The following is a 24,663-nucleotide window of genomic DNA, read 5'->3' as shown; positions in this document are numbered from 1 at the left end:
ACGGAATGTGGTCTCTGGAAAATTCCACTGCACGCTCAAGGGAGAAAGAATGAAAAAGGCAAATGACATCTTCGCGTTATTATGAAAATAGTTTTGGCCACACTTTGAGAACTGCTAGTATAGAGTATAATCACAGCTCTGTAAAAACAGACTTAAAAATTTACGAGGAAAAGTGTCACGGTGCCTCCTAGTGGTACCTTTGATTATTGCAATCGTGGTTAACAAACTGTGTATGTGTATGTGCGTGCACACGCACGCTTGTGGTACAGTGTGTGTGCATTGTGGTGTAGTGTGTGTGCTGTGTGTAGTCACACGAGTCATGTGTGCAATGTGGTGTGTAATACATACATGCGATATGTGTGTGGGTGGGTAGTGTGGTGTGTGTGTTGCCTGTATGTGGTATTGTTCGCATGTGGTGTGTGTGGTGCATGTGTGTGTGCACGCGTGTGTTACATTGTATGTGGTACGTGTGTATTGTGTGTGGGTATGTGCACACGTGCTGTGTGTGCATGCATGCGTTGCACGCATGTGTTGTGTCTGTATCTGTGGGTGCATGCACGCTCAGGACTTGCACATAGGAGAATGGAATTATCACATCGCCACCTTCTGCGCATGTGCCTGGCCTGCACCAGGCGCTTTACTGTCAGGGAAACATCTACGACACGGCCCAGCCCAGGGGTAGGCAGGTGTAAGTCCTCAGGAGATGCTCACTCTTCTCCGCCAGCCTCTGAGTCGGGCATAACCTCCCTCAACAAGGAAGACTTTTGGAGGTGCAGTGCCTTGCTCAAGGTTCCACAACTCGTAAGTGGTGGACCCAGGACTCAGACCCGGGTCTTCTGATCACTGTGGCATTCAATCACCTTGTACTGAGGGTTACCTTTAAGTTAGAAAGGTCGTCAATATGGTATGATCAAGCAATGTGTTAAAAGGCAGACAAATTTCTGATTAAAAATAATAAGACAGCATCACCTCGGCATCCTCTCCGCTCCATTACACTTGATGCACGTGCAGATTTGGAAACACATGAACTGTCACGCACGAGATGCCCGGCACCGTGCGAGACACTTTCACGTTCAAGTATAAACCGCACACGTACACGTTCTCAATCTCAAAATGCACGTGAACCAAATGCAACTCTATTTTTCATCACTCAATTATAATTTCGGATTCCAATTTCTGTAAGCATAAGCTAGTCCCTCCCAGGAACACTCAGCCCCATCCGCGGACACTTGGCCCCATCCGCGGTCGCTCACCACTTCGGGCGCGGTGATCCCACCCTGCCCTCGCCCTTTTCCTCGGGTGGAGCCAGGCTTCCAGCTGAGGGACGCCTGCTCCCAGTCCACATCGTCCTCCTGCACCTGTGCCCACCAGCATCCACTGAAATCCAGCCCACCCTCAGCCACGGCCACTTGCTGGAAGGCGAAGCACTCTGCATGCTTTTGCCAATGCTGTGAGGACTCCTGAGGTTCTCTCCAGAGTGAGAGCCAAGGACACGCAGCTGCTGTCCCCTTCTCAGCCCCTGGGGTCTTTCGACCTTGTGGCCAGCCCGCTCCCCGAGCCAAGGGCCCTTCTCAGCACATCCACGGCCCAGCCCTGGGGGCTCCTGCAGCCCGTGGACCCACCTCCCAGCACCCACACCAACCTCCGTTCCTCCCCACTCTGTTCTTCATGCAGAAAAACGTTTAGACAGGCGCGCCTAGGTGACTCAGTCGGTTAAGCGTCTGCCTTCAGCTCAGGTCGTGATCTCAGGATCCCTAGATGGAGCCCTGCATCAGGCTCCCTGATCAGTGGGGAGTCTGCTTCTCCCTCTCCCTCTGCCCCTCCCCCCATTCATGCTCTCTCTCTCTCAAATAAGTAAAATCTTTTTTAAAAAACCATTTAGACAGAGTCCTTCAGGATTTGTCTCTTGAGAGTCAAACCAAGTCAAAAAGATCTTGATTTTCAAACATTAGTCCCCTCTGCTGTGAGTTCCTAAAATCCATTTAGAAACTTGCTGGCATTTTATTCTCTCTGGGTCTGAGATCTCAGGGTCCTCCCCTGGCTGCACCCAAGAACGAGCCCTGAGAAAGCCCACAGGGCCCACCCTGAAGGTAAGAACAGTAATTAACATGCGTGGGACCAACTGCATGCCAATATGACCCAAAATATATATTTGGAGAGCCCAAGAAACAGGGAGCCAGATCCTTGCTGGCCAGCGTGCTCATTACTGCCTTCCCCCTGCCCTGAAGGAAGGAAGGACTTCTTCCATGCCTCATGCCAGCTCCCCAGATCCTGACCAGTGCAGCTCTGGAGGGACCCACGTCCCTGACATGAGTAGAAAAGCAAAAGCCACGGGCAATATAAGCAGAGGTTCTCAACAGAATCCCCGGGGAGCTAGGGTATATGCACATTCCTGGGCCCCACCCCAGAGCTCTGGCTCAGGAGGTCTGGGGCAGAGCCTGGGAATCTGCATTTCCAAGAAACTCCCAGGAGGTGCCAGTGTCACTGGACCAGGACCACGCTGGTGTGAAGGAGCCAGTGGCTTGAGGGAGGGGGACAGAGACTTCTGGAGGGGCCAACTTCAGAGAAGAAACGAAAGACCGCATTGAGAGAAGCAATTGTGATGAGAACCCTGAATGAGATAGAGGTACCGATATAGACGGATATGGACGGATAGATACTTGGTAATATCTTCTTGACTCTCCTTAAGAGTTCTCATTACAGTCAGTGAAGCATCTGCCCTTGACTCAGGTCCTGGTCTTGGGGATTGAGCCTGGGCTCCCTGCTCAGTGGAGGGGGCTGTGTTTCTCCCTTTCCCTCTGCCCCTCCCCCAACTCATGAGAATGCACATGCACTCTCCCTCTCTCTCTCTCAAATAAATAAAATCTTTAAGAGTTCTCGTTTCTAAATTTTTATTAGAATTTTAACTTTGTCATTTACTTATACATTTTTATGTATTTGTATATTTTATATTTATATTCTATTTGTATTTATTTTTATTACGGTTATTTATTTTATACACACCCATCCACACGTTATATACACAAACATACATTCAGGTTATAAAATTCAGTGGAGGTGGTAAAAAAAAATAAATAAACTGGATGTTGCTGGTAACATAATTCGTGATCCAAAAGGTCAAAAGGAAGAGGCGACAGTATCACCCCCTGCACACACCCCAAATTCCTGCCCCCTCGCTTCCTTGAACTCTCTTGATGAAACCGTGATTGAGTTAAATCCAACTCTCCTGGCAGAAGGGGGCTGGGAAAGTCACAAGTCACATGGACCTGACGGGCCTCACTTCTGTCCCTGACCGTGAACCTCGACAGGCAATTCCTGCCCAGGCCACACTGCACTTCCCTCTTCTGTCCACTACCTGGTGTGCAGAAGGCCAGTTCACGCTTCCTCCTCCCTCCCCCAGAATCTGCCCCACCTTCTCTACCTCCCACCTGCTACCTGAGATCCCCAGCTTGTCCCTCCTCACCTCTTCGAGGCTCTGCTCCCACAACTCTCTCCCTCTCCCCTACATCACCAGTTCTCTCTCTACAAGATCTTCTTCAACAGCATATAAAAAGGCTGTTATCTCTCCCAGCCAAGAAGAACGAATGAAAACACCCTTGGCTTGCCCCTACTTCCCCTGCCAGTATCTGCCCTATTTCTGGTCTATACTTGCCTCTAATTCTTCCCCACTCACCATCTCTCTTTAGCTTACTTCAGCCAGGCTTTTGCACACGGATCTGACCAATTTCTCTTCTCAAGGTTACAGATCATTTCCACCTAGATCCCATGGCCATTCCTCAGTCACCACCCAGCGCCCCATCTTGGCCACTCTTTTCTCCTCGTAACATTTTCCTCCTTGGGTTCATACTATCTCCTGGTCCTCCTTCCGCCTACCTAAATGTTCCTTCTCTGGCGCCTTTGCTGGCTCGTCCTCTTCTCCATGACCTTCTGTTCCCCTCTACCTCCTCTGGCTCCCTTGATGACTGCTCATCCAGAGCTCCTCCCAGGCCTTCCCGGCAAGCGGAAGACCACATGTGACTGACTCTTGCCGATGAGCTGTGAGCAGAAGACACAGGTCACTTCCCAGCAAAGCCTGCCACATGACTCTCCAGCTGTCTTTTCTCCTGATGCAGCTATTTGGAGAAATCCTCATGTTGACGTGCAGGACCAAAACACCAAAGCAGCCTGATCCCTGAGTCACTCTATGAGAGACAGATGTCCTGGAAATGAGCCCAGACCTGTGTCAGCCTTCATATGATTGAGCAATAGGCTTCTGTGTCCAGCTACTGGGATTTGGGGGCTATTTGTTACCGAGGCAGAACCCTAACCTATCCTGACCAATACAGTCACCTTATCCAGTATTACAGCTTTAAATACGATGTGAATGCCCCCAACTCGCAGGTTTATAGATCCAGCCAAATTTGTCTCCTAGACTCCAGACTCAAATATGCAACTGCTTACTCAACACTCCATCTGAAATGTGAAACATCTCACACATAATGGATCCAAAACCGAATTCTCAATTTTACCCCCATAGCATTTCTCATCTCAGCTGGTGGCAACTCTACCAGCCGTCATAGTCCCTAGGTACCAACCTTCCCTGCTACCCCGACCCCAGCTACTGCTACAGCACCTTCCCTGCTCTCCTGCTTCTACCTTACAATTTATTTCTACATACTCTATACCCGTACGATCTCTTCCACCAGCTTAGCGAGAAAGAGCCTCTTACAACCTAAGTCAAATCAAGTTATTCTTCTTTCTCAAAACCCTGTAACGGCCTCCCATTGTAGGCAGAGTAAAACCAAAGTCTTTTTCTTTTTTTAAAGATTTTATTTATTTATTTGACAGAGGTAGAGACAGCCAGCGAGAGAGGGAACACAAGCAGGGGGAGTGGGAGAGGAAGAAGCAGGCTCCCAGCAGAAGAGCCTGACGTGGGGCTCGATCCCAGAATGCAGGGATCACGCCCTGAGCCAAAGGCAGACGCTTAACGACTGAGCCACCCAGGCGCCCCAAAACCAAAGTCTTTACTGTGGAGTCTGGATCTATTAGCCGTCAGAATCCCCGCACCCACTCTGGGCCAGTCACACCAGCTTCCTTGCTCTTCATCCAACATGTAGGGCACCCTCCTTTCTGAGGACCTTTGTAATAGCTGCTCCCTAGAACATTCCTCCTCCAGGTCCTGAAAATGTCACTTCCTCACCTTATTTTCTTAAGTCTCACCTTCCCAAGAAGCCTACCCTGAACAGCTACTTAAAATCACAGAAGGTTTCCATCTCACCATTCCCAATCCTTCTGACCTACTTTACTTGTCTTTTTCTTTTTTTTTACTTTTTTTAAATTTTTAATTTCTTTTTATGATTTATTTATTTATTTATTTATTTGAGAGCGAGAGAGAGAGTAAGAGAGAGAGCACATCAGGTGAGGGGCAGAAGAGGGAAGAAGAAGGAGAGAGCATCTCCAGTAGACTCACCACTGAGCGTGGAGCCAGACGCAGGGCTCGACCCCACGACCCCAAGATCATGACCTGCCGAAATGAAGAGTCAGACGCCCAACTGACTGAGCCACGCAGGCACCTCATCTCCTCGTCTTTTTCTTCCTTAATACTTTTCACTTTCATATATATCATAAAATCTTCTTGATTTGATACATCTCCTCACACTAAAATATAAGTTCCATGAAGGTAGTATTCTTTGTATTGTTCATTGATACAACCCAAGTGCCTGTATTTGGGCACAGAAGAGGTCCTCAGGTGTTTGTCAAATAAATATGTAAATAAATAACTCCCCAAACACAAAAAAGATAAAAAGATCATTCATGAAAAGAAAAGCAACTCGGACAACAAACAATGAATAGTTGCCCCAAAACGAAAGAAGGAAATAAGCAAAGAAAAGTAATAATGCAAGATACAACCCATGAAAACTTCCCCTATCTGAAAAAATATTTTAATTTTCCATTTGAAAATGTCAAACTAAGTACCAGGCAGAGGTCATTTTTATTTATTTGTTTTTTTTAAAGATTTTGCTTTTTTAAGTAATCCCTACACCCAACATGGGGCTCGAACTCACAACCCCAAGATGAGGAGTTGCACGCTCTACCAACTGAGCCTTTAGTCACCCTTAGAGTTTATTTTTAAAGTCATAAATACAGACATTTCCCGTGGAATCTTTAAACTGCGGTGATCAGGGGAGCCTGGGTGGCGTAGTCGTTAAGCATCTGCCTTCGGCTCAGGGTGTGATCCCATCGTTCTGGGATCGAGCCCCACATCAGGCTCCTCTGCTAGGAGCCTGCTTCTTCCTCTCCCATTCCCCCTGCTTGTGCTCCCTCTCTTGCTGGCTGTCTCTCTCTGTCAAATAAATAAAATCTTTAAAAAAAAAATCTTATAAACTACAGTGATCAGAGGCTCCTGGGTGGCTCAGTCAGTTAAGCATCTGACTCTTGATTTCAGCTCAGGTCAGATCTGAGGGTCCTGAGATTGAGTCCCGCGTCAGGCCCCAGCTCAGCGGGGAATCTGCTGGAGATTCTCTTTCTCTTTCTCCCTCTGTGCCTCCCCCTTGAACTCTCTCTCTCTTTCAAATAAATAAATAAATTGTAAAAACAAAAACAAAAACAAACAAACAAAAAAACCAAAGAAAATCTACAGCCTTCCGGAAAGAAAGAACAAGAGCCTCACCAAAGAAAAGAAAATCACACTTGCAATGTATTTCTCAGAAAGTCCACCATAAATATGCCCTTTCTGAGGAAATTATTCAAGGATATTCTCATCAACATGAAAATTAAATCAGAACAATGACCTCGAGATAGGAGAAAACAAAGTGTACAGGAAATACTGGTGAATGATAAATCGAATAAAAATGTACCTGCTTTATGAATTAATTACGCCAAAGTGTGCATTAGAAGCTGGGTGCTACCTCTCCACCAAATCAGGAAATTTCCAGATTTCCATTATATTCCAAATATCCAATATATGGATATTTCCATATCCATGGACATGGGATACAGGAGATGGGCCTGAGCAGGCACACAAAGCCCGGATAAATGACTTGGGATCAGATCTTATAGGACCGGCCCCTTCTGCGTTGCTGCCATTCCCGCAGCCCCACCCATGGCCCCAGGAGGATTCCCTCCGACCTCGAAATGAAGAGGGGAAAAACACAATACGCCAGCACCAGCCTGCAGTGGACAGCCACACCGGAAGTAAGAACACAACAAGTTTTAAAGATAAGTGGAAATATTAGGTGTCAAAAATATAACAGCACAGGGGCACCTGGGTGGCTCAGTCGATTAAGTGTCTGACTCTTGATTTCGGCTCAGGTCATGATCTCAGCGTCTTGGGATTGAATCCGGGGTTGAGATTTTCCCTCTCCCTCTGCCTCTCCCCCACCTCTCTCGCTCTCACTCTCACGCTCTCTCTCTCTCTCTCTATAATGTATACATGTTTATAAAATACTAGAAATAAAGATCACAATAGATGGTATAAATAATAGGAAAGGTAAAACTGAAGAGAGAACTGGTCAGTTGGAATATCAGATGAAGGACCTTTCCCAGAAAGAATCGGGAAAGGGTAGTGAGTTAGAAAATATAGAAAGGATGGGTGCCTGGGTGGCTCAGTCGGTGAAGCGTCTTGCCTTCAGCTCAGGTCATGATCCCAGGGTCCTGGGATCGAGTCCCACGTCAAACACCCTGCTCAGCGGAGAGCCTGCTTCTCCCTCTGCCTGCCCCTCCCCCTGCTTGTGCGCTCTCTCTCTCTCTGTGACAAATAAATAAATAAGATCTTTAAAAAAGGAAGGAAGGAAGGACGAGGAGAGGGAAGGGGGAGGGAGGGAGAGAAACTAAGAAAGTTTAGAAAGTAAATAATGTATTACTAAATAACTCTTAGTAGAAAGCAAATTAAGAAATAAAACTGAACCCGAGAGATGTCAAAATTTGTGGATGCAACTAACAGTACTTGAAAGAATATGTGTATCTCTACAGGCATTTATTGGGAAACAAGAAATATTGAAAATAAATGAAATAAGCATTCAACTCGAAAGAACTGGAAGAACAGCAGACCAAATCCAAGGAAACGAGAAAAGGAACCATAATGAAGAGTATCACAGATAAAAACATAATAGGAAAGACTAGTAAAGATGCCAGATACTCATAAATTATAAATTAAACCTAGACAAAATGGATACATTCACAGACAAAACTGAAAAGAGCAAAACTGCACAAGAAGGAAAGATCATTTGACTAGGTTAATAATTGTGTCTTCATTGAAATGGTGGTCAAAGACCTCGCTCCCATCCAAGACTAAACAAAAAGGAAAAAGCCTGGCTCTGGCCCAGTCATTTTACACGTGAATCCTTCCAGACTTTCAAGCAAGAATTAGTTCTCCTCTTACACTAGCTGTTCTCTCCAAATACAGCATCCACTAGCCTCCCCTGCAGCTAGCAGCCCTTGAAATGTGGTCAATAGAACTGGGAAAGCAAATTCTTATTTTTGGTTCACCTTCATTAATTTTAAGCTTAACTGAACAACCAATACTGAATTCCATTATTGGGGGAAAATTTTTTTAAAGATTTTATTTATTTATTTGACAGACAGAGAGAGAGAGAGCAGGAGTGGTGGTGGGGAGGGGCCGAGGAAGAGGGAGAAGCGGGTTCCCCGCTGAGCAGGGAGCCCAACCCTGACCCTGACCTGGGATCATGACCTGAGCCACCGAGGCGCCCCTGGAAAACTTTTTTTATGCTGTTCAGTTCGGTACTTCCTAAACTTATTCAGTCACGAAATCTTTTTAGTTTTCCTTTTAATTTGCATGAAGTAAATTATAATTCACTATTTTTGGTGTGCGGTTCTGTGAGCTTGGATAAAATGCATAGGACCGTGTAACCGACATCACATTTGGAAGGCAAAACAGTTCCCTAGCCCCACAACTGTCCCTGGTACTTCTCCTTTTTAGCAAAGCCTTTCCTCCACCCCTCACCCCTATCAACCACCGATCTATTCTCTGTCCCCATAGTTTTGCCTTTTCCAGAATGTCATTATAAACAGAATCCTAAGTGTGGAATCTGTGGATGTAACTATTCGAAAATGTTTCCAGATGTTTGAAACAACTCGGGGATGCAGATCTACTTTTTCAACTGTAAATTTATGAAATCTAAATACACATGATGTATTGCCCATGAAAATATCCAAATTAATGACATTGGTGCACACTAGCATGAACCAACACAAAATTAATTTAAATAAGATACCAGACACAATGGCAAAGATATATATGCAAATATAAAAATTATTTCTAGATTAACCCATTTGTACAAGGCCACTATGGAGAAAACTCCGACACTCTCTTAAAGGACAGAAAGGCAGGCGCTTGTGTGGCCCAGTTGGTTAAGCATCTGCCTTCGGCTCAGGTCATGATCCCAGAGTCCTGGGATCGAGCCCTGCATCAGGGCTCCCTGCTCAGCAGGGAGTCTACTTCTCCCTCTGCCGGCCACTCCCCCTGCTTGTGCGCGTGCTCTCTCGCTCTCTCTCTTTGACAAATAAATAAATAAAATCTTTGGACTCCTGGCCTCACCCCCAACATGCACGTGCATGGATCTGACCCCAAACAGGACAGAGGCTTTGAGGACTGCATGACATGTTAGCCAAGTGACCAGGACTCAGGCCTCTTTAACATACAAAGAACCAGGCCATTGTGATCAATGTTCAAAAGAAATGACAAGTAACACACCAACTTCACGATGACCCAGCTGTTGAAATTATCAGATCTTAAGGCAGTTGGGGTTCTTCTCCTAGGCACGTGGTGGGATTGCACGCCCCACCCCCGTGAAGTGAGGCATGGCCACGTGTCCACTCTGGTCAAGACAAATGCGAGCAGAAGAGCCTGGCTGACTTCCATGAGGAAGCCTCTAGGAGCAGAGATCACTATTCCCCGCCCCCCCCCCCCCCCCCCCCCGCTCCTTCCCTCTGCTGGGATGATGATAAAGTTCCACAGGATGGGGATTCTGCCAGCCTCGTCTCCGAGTGGGAAAAGAGGGAGGAACTCCTGGCAACGAAGGCAGCCCTGTGGTGTGATCAGGAAATAAACCTTTTTTGTTTAAAGTCACTAACACACGGCTGTGGTTCTGAGCCCTGGGAATACAGCAGTGACCCAAGGGACAAGTTTCCCTCTGAGCTCCATTCCAGGGAGGGGGAGGAACCATACTAAATAAAACTGCAACAGGAAAATGTCAGGAACTGATAAGTACTGTAGAGGAAATAAAACTGGGTGAAGTGAACGAGAGGGACTGGAGGCTGGGAGGGGTATCTTAGAGCAGTTAGGGACTGTGTCTCTCTGCAAAGCTGAATTGAGCTTCGATATGAAAGATGTTGATTAAAAGTCCAGCAGAGGACACCTGGGTGGCTCAGTAGGTTAAGTGTCTGCCTTCGGCTCAGGTCATGATCCTGGGGTCCTGGAATCAAGTCCCATGTTGAGCTCCCTGCTCGGTGGGGAGCCTGCTTCTCCCTCTTCCTCTGCCCCTCCCCCTGCTTGTTCTCCATCTCTCTCTCTCTCTCTCTCTTTCCCTGCCAAATAAATAAACTAATTAAAATCTAAAAGAAGTCAATCAGGCTAAGACTAGGAGAAAATCATTCCAAGCAAAGAGGGGAAAGCATATACAAAGAATAAGTGTGATGTGTTTAAGAAACAGAAAGAAATCATGTGGGACTTAAGAAATCTACAGATAGGGGCGCCTGCGTGGCTCAGCCAGTTAAGCTAAGTGTCTGCCTTCAGCTCAGGGCATGATCCCAGGGTCCTAGGATCAGGCCTTTCGTCGGGCTCCCTGTTCAGCGGGGAGCCTGCTTCTCCCTCTCCCCACCTCTCACTCTCTCTCTGCCAAATAAATAAATAAAATATTTTTTTAAAAAAGGAAATCAACAGATAATGATATTAAATAAGGTCAGAAGGATTGGCAGGGGTTAGATCACACAGGGCCTTGTAGGCTGTCATCACAGCCTACATGGATGAGAGAATGAATAAGGATGGATGGATGATGGATGGAAATTGTCAAATCCTGGAGGGTTAGAAACCCAAATCCACTTTAGACCACTAGATGGAGCCAAACATTGATATTTGTTCCTTAATTGTTCCCGGCTTTGGCAGAAATTTAAAAGCATTCATAATATTCCTCCCTGGGAACAAGACAGGCTTCAACTCTCCTTAGAGCAGAGGAGAGGTTCTCCACTAGTGAGGCTACTGGGCTGTTAGCTGTGCAGACGTATTGATGTCCTTGGCCTTGAGGTGACCTAGTAAAGTCTAAGGAAGCCAGATTCCCCAAGTGTTACCTCTATCCATTCACAATGCTGTGTTATACAGCAAACATTATCATGTTCGAGGAGGGTCATGATGTGAAAAAAAAAAAGAAAGAAAGAAAGAAAGAAAGAAAGAAAGAAAGAAAGAAAGAAAGAAAGAAAGAAAGAAAGAAAGAAAGAAAGAAAGAAAAAAATTAGGAGGTGCAACCTTAGAGAATGTTGTGTGCTTCATGTCGCATCGTTCAAGAAGAGTGATTTGGCTTTTTTTTTTTTTCAAGATTTTATTTATTTATTTATTTGTCAGAGAAAGAGAGAAAGCATGCAGAAGCAGACGGAGCAGCAGGCAGAGGGAGAAGCAGGATCCCCACTGAACAAGGAGCCCAATGCAGGACTCGATCCCAGGGTCTTGGGATCATGACAAGCTGAAGGCAGACGCTTAACTGACAGCCATACAGAGGCCCCATAGATAATACATATTTTTATAAAGATTTTGTTTTTATTTATTTGACCGAGAGAGAGAGAGCACAAGCAGAGGGAGCGGCAGGCAGAGGGAGAAGCAGACTCCTCACTGAGCAAGGAGCCTGGTGCAGGGCTCGATCCCAGGACCCTGGGATCATGAGCTGAGCTGAAGGAAGTCACTTAACTAACTAAGCCACCCAGGTGCCCCAGATAATACATATTTTATAATGCTCCATTGACCATTCCGAAATGCAATTCATTGATAATAAACCTACCAATACTCAAAATTTCAAAAAAATTAATATCAAGTCCTATCATAAAGGAGAAATAAATCCATAAAATGTATTTCAATATGTAAATAAGTCACCACTAACACTGAAAGAAATAAGGTAGCCAGACACTTGTACCTAAGATCGTCGTGATTGTGACAGACAGCATAGGTATTGTCTTAATATCAAAAACAACATTGTTGTAGGCGATGCGATTTTCTGAAATGGTTAATAGCTCTTCGGTTCTGAGCAAATCAATTTAGCTGCATTCTGGGAAGGTTCGGAGTACATTTATGGTAGTCATATTGCTGACCAGTATTCCCTGCTCTCCTTTCCCTAGACACTGGTAGGATTGAACTTTCGAACTCCCTTGAAGTTAGAGGCGGCATGTACTTGCTTTGGCCAATGAAATGTATATAAATGGGGACGCCTGGGTGTCTCGGTCCTTTAAGCATCTGCCTTTGGCTCAGGTCATGATCCTGGGGTCCTGAGATTGAGCCCCACATCAGGCTCCCTGCTCATCAGGGAGCTTGCTTCTCCCTCTGCCTGCTACTCCCCCTGCTTGTGCTCTCTCGCTTTCAAATAAATTAATAAAATCTTTTTTGAAAAAACTATTTTTCTAAAAGGAGTTTATGTTTCTATACAAAGTAGAATTCGGTCCAGGCTTGGTCATTATAAACAAGCTCTTCACCTACATGAATGTTCACTGGTATTGAAACGTCTTGAAGGATCTGGGTCCATTGCTTGGTAATTCCAGAACATATAACTTCCCTGTTCAAGGGACTCCAGTAAAGACTACCGGCAAACCCCTGCATCACCCTGACAGCTCAAAAACCACCCCCACAGCTTCCCCACGATCTCCCGGCCCCACTCTCCCCATAGAAAACAACTGGCCTTCAGGGACCAGACCGATCATAGACACCCAGGAGACAGCTGGACCAAGATGCCAGGAGAACCAGGGGGCTCCTAAAAGGCCCGCCACTGCCCACTTCACCAGTTCACTGACACCAGGAAATAGACTCTTAGCTGCCAAAGCTTCCGATGTTTCAAAAGGGCCAAAATCCAGATTTTCATGCCAAATCTTTCGATTTCTAAATATCTGCAACAACCTAATTTTCTTTCTTTCTTTAAGATTTAAACGCTCTGGGAGCCAAATACAACCGTTCTCCTAGTTTAATGAGGCCCCTGTGTGGCACTTTGCAAACAAAGTGTCCAATGCTAATGACATGTGAGTTTCCGTTTAGCCAAATTCCCTTTTTTTCCAAGTGAGGCAACAGACGGGGAGTGATTGCCCGCCAATGGATCGTACCTTGTGGGAGCCACACAGTGGGGGTAACAGTCCTCACATTGCTAACGCCTGCCATGAGCTCCTCACTGCAAAATCTTATTTCTTGATGAGGCAGGTTCTCTTATTATCCGCATTTAACTAATTGACAGAATCCAGACCTTCTGATTCCCAGTCCTGCCAACCTGTCGTTATGTAGGGTTTTTTAAGTAAAAAATCCTGATTTCTTGCCTCGCCTGTCCCAGTTTCCTTACCCGCCCTTCTAGGGCTTGTTCTGCAGAAAAGTGGCGAAGTAGAAAAAGTAAATCATGAAATGAAAATCAGAAAGAGGAAATAGAGTAACGACGAAACTAAAGCCTTGGGGGCTGCGTTCCAAGCCAGGCAGCGGGGACCCCCGCTAGGGGAACAAGCCCAAGAGTCATTTTCTGGACACGAGTCCTCCCGACTGGTGGGAATATGGTGCTTCTCATGTTGTGATTTGTACCTTCCTGAACCTTTTTGAGGTTAAAGAAAGGAGGGTAAGGGTGGTGAAGAGAAAGGAGAACTTCGCGAACGGAAAAAAAAAAAAAATCCCTGCCCGCCCGCGCCGAGCCCGCCGCCCACCCGCGCGCCCGCCCGCGCCGAGTCCTCCGCCCGTCGCGGCCACGTGACGCGGCCAAGATGGCCGACGGGGAAGACGGCTGCCCGGCGGGGCGGGAGCCGGAACCGGAGTCGGGAGAAGAGTTCGAGATCGTGGACCGGAGCCAGCTGCCTAGCCCTGGCGAACTACGGACCGCGGCTAAGTCGCGGACCGGGCCGGAGGGCTGGTCGGCGCCCATCCTGACCCTGGCGCGAAAGGCCACGGGCAACCTGTCGGCGAGCTGCGGGAGCGCGCTGCGCGCGGCCGCGGGGCTGGGCGGCACGGACGGCGGCGCGGACGGCGCGCCGCGCACAGGTAGGCTGCGGCCGGGCACGCCCCGCGCGCGAGCGCGCGCCCGCGGGACAGGTGGCCGTTTGGCGGTGGGAACCGGGCTGGCGAGGGCGTCGAACCTCTGCAGCCTGTCAGACGAGTTGTTCAGAACCAACCTGTTAGCACACGTAACTACTGGTCTGTGTTTCTTTATGCCGCGCAAGCCAAGTCAAGAGAAATGCGCGGGTTTGGAAGGTCTGAGATTGGGCAACTCCCCCAGGAGACCCTTCTAATTGTGTGCCCCAGATGACGTCCGGACTCCCGGTGGCGGACTTTAAGAAAATGTACGAGTTTAAGCTTAAGTTGTCAGCATTAAGTTTAAAAGTGCTCAAGAACTAAATCCAGTTCCGCTGTGCCGCGAATCTCCAAACGCCAGCCTGGCTCATGGCTCGGCTGTCCTGACACACCCAGGAGTGCGAGCTCCGAGGTGGAAGTCAGGAGGCGGTGGTTCCAGGCGAGCCTTGCCGCCAACCCTGTCTGTTGTGTGATGCGCGTAAGTCACCGCGTTTCCCAGACTGAGCAGTAGGGATTTTTTTGTTCACCCAGTGAGCTCTTCTAGTTCTTTTCAGACCTTGTTATCCGGACTAGAGTTTCAGCACGTTGGAAGAATGGAAATAATGGAAATACTAGAGGATGATGAAATTAAGAGTGTGACTTGGAAAGCCCTACAAAGCCAGATATTGAGAGCTGTGCTCACCAATAGAGTAGCCACAACACACGTGTGATGTTTAAATGTTAAAGTAAAACTAAAAATTCAGTTACCGTCTTCATAGAAAGTGCTATGGGGCCGAACTGATCGAAGACCGCTAAGAATCATAACGTGTCTCTGAGGTTTCTTGATTCCCTCCTACCCACCCGTGAATTTGCTGCTTAGAAGTCATCGCTGACCCAGCAGAGTGAATTGTGAGAATTGCGGTGGTTAAGAAAGAGTAACGAGTAGAGAAAAGTTTACAAACACACTTGTTTTGAGAATCTGGCAGTGGTCAGTAGGACTAGAAGGTAATGAGGGAGCCTTTCCACTCAGGAATCTGGTTCCCACTGGTTCGCCGCCTTTGCACACACCGTGGGTGTTTGTGAACAAGCCGTTGGCGGTAAGTCCCGAAAGTCAAGGCATGAGGTGTGTTCTGGTGGCCTCTGAGATCATGTAGCAAGCAAATAATAAATGTTAGCTGGTCGCTGATAGATGCCATGTGCCAGTGCCAGAAACAGCACCTAGCACAGAACAATTAATAGTAAATATTTGTTGACTTACTGGGTGCCAGGTATTAGTCTTAGATCTGTACCTGCGTTAATTTGTTTAACCTTCAAAGTAACCCTAGGGGATTACTTTGGCTTCCTGGTGTGCATCAGTGCAGGCTTTGATCTCTGAAATCACCCGGGTACTCAGAGATACCCGACACTTTAAATCTGTATTATCTTCGTTGTTTTTTGTTTTTTATTTTTTACGATTTCGTTTATTCATTTGACAGAGAGAGCACAAGCAGGGGGAGCTGCAGGCAGAGGCAGAGGGAAAGTAGACTCCCCACTGAGCAGGGAGCCCAATGCGGGGCTCAATCCCAGGACCCTGGGATCACGACCTGAGCCCAAAGCAAACCTTAACTGACTGAACCACCCAGGTGCCCCTGAATACTTGCTTTAAAATGTTACCCCACTTGAGCCGTGTTAGCACAGTGTGCCACAGTGATCCTGCACTCTATAGTTGTCTTGTTTGTTTGGTTTTTTGTTGTTGTTGTTTTAAGTAATAAAGGGAGGTGGTAAAAAAGAAATCAAACCATACAAAAGATGATTCAGTGTAGAGTATGTCTTCCTGCGCAGGAACTGTCCCCAGTCCTGTTGTATCTTTCACAGAGCGGTTATACGTGCTTTCATCTCCCCACGCAGTGTTCACACGAACCACAGGACACACAGCGGGTTCTACATCTTGCTTGTTAATGTCTTTTCCTGAAGGATGGGTGACCAAGCATGCGTGTTCCTAAGAGTTAACGTGCTCAGCACAATGGCTTACACAGGGGTGCTCACTAAATAGGGCTTGCTTGCTTGCTTAAAGATTGTATTTATTTGGGGCGTCTGGGTGGCTTATTCGTTGGGCATCTGCCTTCGGCTTGGGTCATGATCCCGGGGTCCTGGGATCGAGCCCCGCATCAGGCTCCCTGCTTGGTGGGGAGTCTGCTTCTCCCTCTCCCCCTGCTTGTGTTCCTCTCTAGCTGTCTCTCTCTGGCAAGTAAGTAAATAAAATCTTTTTTTAAAAAGATTTTAAAAGAGAGAGAGCACAAGCACGGGGAGCGGCAAGCAGAGGGAGAAGCAGACTCCCCGCTGAGCAAGGAGCCCCATGTGGAACTTGATCCCAGGACCCTGGGATCATGACCTGAGCGGAAGGCAGACGCTTAACTGACTTAGCCACCCAGGCGCCCCAAGGGCATTCTTTCATTTTAGAATTATTTAGATATATATTTGCCATCAGACAGGTGGTACGTATTATGCCTTTCTCTGTTCTTCTTCCATGGGAAATTTTATTTTCCACGTGTCCAAGTGGCCCTCTGCACGTGGTGCATCTCCTTTTGCAATGAATCACAGTAACATTTTCGCAGTTACATTGCTGAGCTCAGTTTAGCCCCTGAGATGCTAAGTGAAAATTCCTGACAGTTGGGAAAGTGTTAAAATTTTCCTCCTTGTCAATAGAGGGGAACACTGTATTGTATTATAAGATCCTTCAACACACCAAAGGGCTACTCAAAACTAAAACTTAAATTTATCAAGAATCGGGGCGCCTGGGTGGCTCAGTCGTTAAGCATCAGCCTTCGGCTCAGGGCGTGATCCCAGCGTTGTGGGATCGAGCCCCATATCAGGCTCCTCCGCTAGGAGCCTGCTTCTTCCTCTCCCACTCCCCCTGCTTGTGTTCCCTCTCTTGCTGGCTGTCTCTCTCTGTCAAATAAATAAATAAAATCTTTAAAAAAAATTTATCAAGAATCTACTTACTCCTCTATAATTGAGACCCCAACAACTTAAACCCATACAGCCCACTCCCCATCCTGCATACTCAGTCTCTCTACCAAAGTGACAACAAGCTGTGAGCTGTTTGTGTCTGATAGTTGCATTTTATAGGCTGCACAGTATAAAAGCATTAAAACAAAAACATTTGGGGGTGCCTGGGTGGCTCAGTTTGTTAAGCATCTGCTTTCAGCTCAGGTCATGATCCCAGGGTCCCATGATCGATCAATTGATCGATCGAGCCCCGCATCAGGTTCCCTGCTCAGCAGGGAGTCTGCTTCTCCCTTTGCCTGCTGCTCCCCCCTAACTTGTGTGTGGGCGTGCGTGCTCTCTCGCTCTCTCTCTCTCTCAAATAAATAAATAAATAAAATCTTTTAAAAAAATAAAACATTTTTTTTTTTTTTTTAGCCAGCGAGCAGGCTTTACATAAAAATCCAGACGTCCAGGTTCTGAAAACTGCATCTGACCCTGGGGACCAGCATTCCTCCCGCCAGAGGGTGGTGCTAGCAGGGTTGATCCCTGGATATCCATGGGGCCCCAGGTCCCCTCCAGCTCATCCTCCCGCAGCAGCACTCATTTCTGTTCCAGGCCTGGCCCCTGCGCAACAGTCAAGATTGAGATCCCTGAAGAGACCATTTATTTGGCAATTTAGGAAGCATAGAACTTGGTGACATCCTGCGTGTTGTGCTGATGTGCTAAACTCTTATTAATGAAGCTTAGAGATGTGAATAGCTTGGCCAGAGTCACAAAGCCAGTAAACTTGAGAGATGGAAGGGCTTAAAGATCCACTTCACATTTTCCATAGCTCTAAATGGAGCACGATGGGAACAGGTGAGTCATGAAGCAGAGGGATGGATGGCAGAACACAGCCACATACCCAAGGACGGTGATGGTGATGTGGGAAACAAAGGCCAAAGAAAAACTAAATTTCCTTACTACCTGCAGCTCATTGATAAGTCCTTGAAACAGGCCGAGTGACATTCCCCTAGGAACTCAGCTGTCTCCATGTTGATACTTTGCTAAGGGCAAGAGGCGATCTTAGCCCAACCCCCAGGGTCCTTTAAGTGTACTTTTTTTTTTTTGGTAAAGATTTTATTTATTTATTTGACAGAGATAGAGACAGCCAGCGAGAGAGGGAACACAAGCAGGGGGAGTGGGAGAGGAAGAAGCAGGCTCATAGCGGAGGAGCCTGATGTGGGGCTCGATCCCATAACGCCGGGATCACGCCCTGAGCCGAAGGCAGACGCTCAACCGCTGTGCCACCCAGGCGCCCCCTTTAAGTGTACTTTAACATATAAAAATTCCTTTAGAAATTTCCTTTATCTCTAAACCCCCCAAGATACATGTTGGCAATCATCCCCCAAGCATTTGATCCACCAATAATACCTCTAAAGGGTCTCGTGACTAAGGTTTATTTGATGGTAATAAATGACCTTTTCCCAACAAGAGCTAGCCCCCTCAAGGTCCTGGAAACCTTGCTTCCAAAATTCCTTAGAGACTTATGCTATCCCTAACCCCCTCCCAACTTGAAAGTATATAAGGGGCCACTCCTCGTGACCCCAGTGCAGCTCTGTCTGCCCATGGGTCCTGTTCCCATGCTTTAATAAAACCACCTTTTTACACCAAAGACGTCTCAGGAACCCTTTCTTGGCCGTCAGCTCTGAACCCCAACATCTTTTTTTTTTTTTAAGATTTTATTTATTTGACAGACAGCCAGCAAGAGAGAGAACACAAGCAGGGGGAGTGGGAGAGGAAGAAGCAGGCTCCTAGCGGAGGAGCCTGATGTGGGGCTCGATCCCAGAACGCTGGGATCACGCCCTGAGCCGAAGGCAGACGCTTGACGACGGAGCCACCCAGGCGACCCCCCCAACATCTTTCTTACATCAGTAGGAACCACTGCCACCCAGCTCTGATCACCTAAAACACTAGCTTTCACGTTTTTTGCTCACATGACCCCCTAAAAAAGTCTTTGGCTCTTAGGGTTGACATATAAAATTCTTCATCACAATTTTAAAGTTTATGTTTTCTGGCATACTGTAAATATTAACTTTTTAAAATAAAAGTGTTACATCATTCTTTAAGTGGTATGTAAATACCTAAATGGTTTGATAGGCACTACATCCACCTTAAAAATAAATAATAAGTGATTTGAAAAATTTACATTTTTTTTTAAATTTTCCTTTTTGAGTAATCTCTACACCCAACGTGCACTTCAGACAACCCCAAGATCGAGTCGCATGCTCTACCAACTGAGCCAGCAGGTGCCCCTAAAAACTGTACATTTTTCCCTTGTATTCCTTGAACTTCAATTTCTATTCCACTTCCATTATGTTTTAAAAATTTGTATTAGTCTTCCTATCATACATCTCGGGAAAAAAAGAAAATAAAATTCAATAAACTTTTCTTGTGACTAAAGCTCTAAGTATATAAAATATTTTTCTTGGGGCGCCTGGGTGGCACAGCGGTTAAGCGTCCGCCTTCGGCTCAGGGCGTGATCCCGGCGTTATGGGATCGAGCCCCACATCAGGCTCCTTCGCTGTGAGCCTGCTTCTTCCTCTCCCACTCCCCCTGCTTGTGTTCCCTCTCTCGCTGGCTGTCTCTATCTCATAAATAAATAAAAAATCTTAAAAAAAAATTTTTTTTTCTTGTGGAATGAATTACCATTAAAATAATAAGAAATGCTAAGTTGACAAAAGGGTATAATTTGTATACATAATTATTATAAATTTTTCTTGTTATTGTTTCTCTTAATGGGCTGGTTTGGTTTTTTCATTACCATGTATCCATAGATGAAAATATATGATTTACTCATAAAATATGATGGGACTCAGCAGCAATTTTATTCCCATTTTTTGGCTTTTTATAGATGTGAGCCCTGAGAAGCCTGGTTCATATAAACAGGAAATAGAAATGGACAGTTTTGTTATAGTAATGTCAGACTTTTTAATTCCTTCCAAGTTATGTGCCCCAAGTCACACTGATCTTTTGTCAAAAATTATTTTTTGTTCCTTTTTGTTTAAAAAAAATGAAAATCACCTGACTTGCAAAAGGATGCAACCCAATCATATTAAAATTCTCAGCCTCAAAATGTTCCCCCAAAAAAGCCTTTATCCAGACTTATTAAATGAAAATTATACCTGTAATTCTTTCAGTAGTTACCTTGTTTAACCCAGAACACTCAAAACAGTTGGGGACACCTGAATGTTGCTTATTTCATTATACCTTTGCCAACACAGTATTTTTTGACAAAAAGACTTAGTTTATGTGTACTTCAAATCCATGTTCAGGGCACCTAGGTGGCTCAGTTGGTTAAGTGTCTGCCTTCGGCTCAGGTCATGATCCCGGGGTCCTGGAATCAAACCCCGCATCGGGCTCCTTGCTCAGCGGGGAGTCTGTGTCTCCCTCTGCCTGCCTGCCTCTCTCTCTCTCTCTCTGCAAAATAAATACATAAAATCTTTTTTAAAAAATCCATTTTTGGGGCGCCTGGGTGGCACAGCAGTTGAGCGTCTGCCTTCGGCTCAGGGCGTGATCCCGGCGTTATGGGATCGAGCCCCACATCAGGCTCCTCCGCTATGAGCCTGCTTCTTCCTCTCCCACTCCCCCTGTTGTGTTCCCTCTCTTGCTGGCTGTCTCTATCTCTGTCGAATAAATAAATAAAATCTTTTAATAAAATAAATAAATAATAAAAAAAATAAATAATCCATTTTCTTCAAAAACACAGCTATAGTTTTGGCCCATCTAATATATGGAACATGTTCCTCAAGTTAATGGTACATCCTAGGGAGGAGTATTGAGGCTGGCTGAGAATAATTACATATATTTGTGGGAGGAAAAAATGTTTACTTTTCTGAATTCAGGCTAGCCGGCAGAGAGCTAGAGATGGTCCCCCTAAAGCAATGAGAAGTTGGAAGCCATTCATGTTTTAGGTGACTTGAATCATCAAAGGAGGCTTCACCTCCACTTGGTGTGTGGGACTCTGGACCGCAGGTCGGTGTGATGTAGTTTTGAGTAGCGTTGGTGAGGTCCGGAGCCAACGGCCAAAAAAGAATTCTTGAGACATCTGGTGCAAAAAGGTGATGTTTAATGGGATAGGACCAGTGGGCAGAAAGAGCTGCTGCACTGGGGCTGGGAGGAATGGCTGATTATATACATGGGAGTTGGGGGAGGTAAGGAAAAAGGGAGGTGTCCAAAAGGACTTCCATATGCTAAAGAAGATTCAGGATACTGGAGGCCTTGCTATTGTCAAACAGGGGTTGCTTTTCCCTCTAGGAAAGCATTAGCGTTAAGACAGTTGGGAGTTTCCTGGAGGAGTGTTATACTATGCCTGCCTCAAATTTTTGTCAGTGGGGCTACTGGTTATAAGGAAATATAATTTTATTTACATTCCCTTTTGCCTCTGTTTCCCACATCACTGTGGGGTGGGGGGCGTGATGTTAGGGCTCCAGGAAATTGAGTCCTTGGGTCTCTGAAGTTAGGCTATTGGTAACAGGATGCTTTTGCCTTGTAAATCGCTAAGACATTGGTAAACTGGTGGAGACTCACTTCCTCCAGGACTGTGATCTTTAAAAGTTCACCATTTGTTTTTCCCTTCCCTTAGTTTGAGGGCAGCTGGGAGTGCCTGAGGAATGCCACACAGAGCCAACCTGGGGGCGGGGGAGGGGGGGTGCAGGGTGTCAGCTTGCCTTCTGCTCCCTCATCAGGGGCATCTAGAGGAAGATGTGGGATAGGGAGTGGATCTATAACCTGGCCGCAGGAGTGCAAGAGCACCTACTCCTGGGCTCCCACACAGACCAGGTTCAGCCACTGGCCGCTGATAAAATCCAATGGCAGGGAGAGGAGTGGTGGTGAACCAAGAAAGGCGTTTATTGCCATGAGGCCAGTACTGGGAAGACAGGGAGGAGCATCTCAAAGGTGGTCTACAAAGTGCTGAAAATACTCTAGATTTATATAAGGAAAATGTGGGACAGAGGTCTGTGGGTACCTGCAGGAGCACGGTAAAGGCCACGTCCACCCTTGTCTTGCTGGCTCAGGGCAGTCCTTATTGTAGTTTGGGTTCCCATCAGGGGATGCCTCGTCCGCAGTCTTTTGCGGGAGGTAAAAGATAAGCTGGAAAGAACTTTGTGATGAGCACTGGTGTTATACATAACTAATGAATCACTGAACACTACATCAAAAACGAATGGTGTACTATACAGTGGCTAACCGAACATAATTTAAAAATTAAAAAAAAAAAGAATTAGAAAGTACAAACAGGTGAAAATGGAGGTGGTTGAAGCACCGTTTCAGATCGGGCTGTCCTGTAGAGCTGTGAAACTAGAGGGGCTGGAAGCGGATCTCCTGCAAACATCTGGGCTTGCCTGGCGCGGCGCCAGAATCCTGGCTCTGCATTCTGATGAGGGGAGCGGTGGTTTACAGACCAGGGCGTGGTGTCTTCTGGAGCAGTGAATCTTTACAAATTGCTTCTGTGTTTATTGGTCTATTCAGAGTTTCTCCCTCCTCTTGATGAGGCTGTACAATTTGTATTTTCTTTGCCAATCATCCAGCTCATTAACGCTTTCGAATTTATAAACGTAATATATAAGATTCTCTCGAAATTTAAAAATAATTATATCACCGCCACCCATTTAATCAACCCATTTTTCTCTGGTGAAATGTTTAGACGGATTTTTCTTTCCCGGCAGTTGTCTTCATGGGTGTCTGAGACTTTAGAATTTTGAGTCCCAGGCGGTCTCCAGCCTCAGTAATATTTACTTAATACCTTTATTATAAATTCAATCATAATACAGTTCTTTTCGATTTAGTTATCTATGCGTGCGCTCTTTTAACCATCCTTATGTTCATATTAATGACCATGAAATCAAACAGCTATAAACAAAGGGTTAATATCAATATTAATTTATACAGGATATACAGATCAATAGATCAGCAAGAAAGTTGAAAGATTTAACAGGCTATTCACAGAATCCGAGGAGACAATGAACGTGAAAAGCTGCTTAACCTCAGTAGTGATTAGACAGCTGCCAGCTAAAACAATACGACCCCACCACCACCACCCCCCTCCGGTCGGCAGATGTTTCGGACTAAATGTCGGTGTGGATGCGGAGGGACGCGCATGGGGTTATTTTTCCCGCTAGGGCTCGATTAATCGCGTGGAGTCTGCATTTTTAATTTCTAGGCTGACAGCTTCCTGGGTATGAGGGGGACATTTGGTGAACATTTGTCATGGGTATCTGATACTGACGGCCCACAAGGTTTTTTTACTCTCAAAACAACGCTACAATATTAATGGGAGTTGAAATGGAAACGTAGCTGAGTTCTGATTGTAGCGGTTTTACATACAAAAAAAATGTAAAACTCGTATTGCCCACTGAGTGTGGACTAAAGATGGGCAACGAGAATTTGAGTCTGCAACTCAGGGGCACAGGCTTTCTTAAAGACACTTCGGTTGACACCGCCAGACAAAAGAACAGACTGAGAGGGCCGTCTAGGGAGGCTGAGGACAGGACCACTTCGGCGGAGAATGCAAAATGGCGCCCGTGAGCTTCGTGGGCGTGGCCTCCGGTTGGGCCCGTCCAATCGGAATGTCCAGGGGCGGAACACTTACCCCCAGCTCGCCTTCTACCTTGGGGCGGGGCTTCCTGGAGTTTGCCCCTTTCGTTGGTCGAGAATGGAATTACTGGGTGTGGGAAAGGCCAATCGCGGCGAATCTTAGTAGGGCCGTCGCCTTAGCAACGCGCGGAGCTGCCTGGGAGAGGTCTCGAGAGACTGACCCATGGCTCAGGCTGCCCAGGTGCAGCTGTGACCTCCAGGGTTCAGAGGCCGGTTGACTACGAAGCCCAGTTATCCGTCCAGCCACACGTCCACGCTCCGAACTGATCGCCTGACCCCCCGCGACGCCGATCTTCCAACCTCCTCACTCCGGACCACCCTCAGTCCACTAACGAGGCTGTCCCTGTTTCTGCCCCGACAGCTTCCAAGTGCCAGATGATGGAGGAGCGTGCCAACTTGATGCACATGATGAAACTCAGCGTCAAAGTCTTGCTTCAGTCAGCCCTGAGCCTGGGCCGCAGCCTGGATGCGGACCATGCCCCCTTGCAGCAGTTCTTCGTGGTGATGGAGCATTGCCTCAAACACGGGCTGAAAGGTGAGCTTGAGGGGGAGTTCGGGGCGGCGGGGGGGGGGGGAATTCGGGCCAGCTGTTGGCTCAGCATGTATTCATCAGTGCCGAGCTTTGTTCTGGGTTCTGGGATGACGGCAGGGTGCAAAACAGACGGGGTCCCTGCACGCCAGACCCGACATCGAGAGCAGCACCGTCCAGGGGAAATGCCAGGCAAGCTACTTGTGCAATTTTTAGTGTTTTTGGTAGCCACGTTAAAAAAAAAAGTAAAAAGAAACGTGAAATTAATTTTTAAGAGCACGTTTTATTGACCGCAGTGTATCCAAAATATTATGATTTTGACACA

General features: G+C 46.6%; 1 protein-coding gene across 4 annotated transcripts in view; it reads left to right on the top strand.

The window, feature by feature from the left end:
* The first annotated feature begins 13,909 nt into the window (after positions 1 to 13,909).
* RUFY1 (RUN and FYVE domain containing 1) overlaps positions 13,910 to 24,663 on the top strand; it is a 57,888-nt gene continuing 47,134 nt past the window's right edge. For all 4 annotated transcript variants that reach the window (XM_044387311.2, XM_026507722.3, XM_057307494.1 and 1 more), the window contains exons 1-2: positions 13,910 to 14,197; positions 24,171 to 24,344. In XM_044387311.2, coding sequence (XP_044243246.1) covers positions 13,924 to 14,197; positions 24,171 to 24,344 — 448 coding nt within the window. In that variant the 5' untranslated portion in view covers positions 13,910 to 13,923. The remainder of the gene's footprint in view (positions 14,198 to 24,170; positions 24,345 to 24,663) is intronic.

The sequence above is a fragment of the Ursus arctos genome, unplaced genomic scaffold (assembly GCF_023065955.2).
Source record: "Ursus arctos isolate Adak ecotype North America unplaced genomic scaffold, UrsArc2.0 scaffold_5, whole genome shotgun sequence".
Classification (NCBI taxonomy): Eukaryota; Metazoa; Chordata; class Mammalia; order Carnivora; family Ursidae; genus Ursus; species Ursus arctos.
Note: the sequence above shows the minus strand (reverse complement) of the source record. Positions and strands in the feature narration are given on the sequence as shown.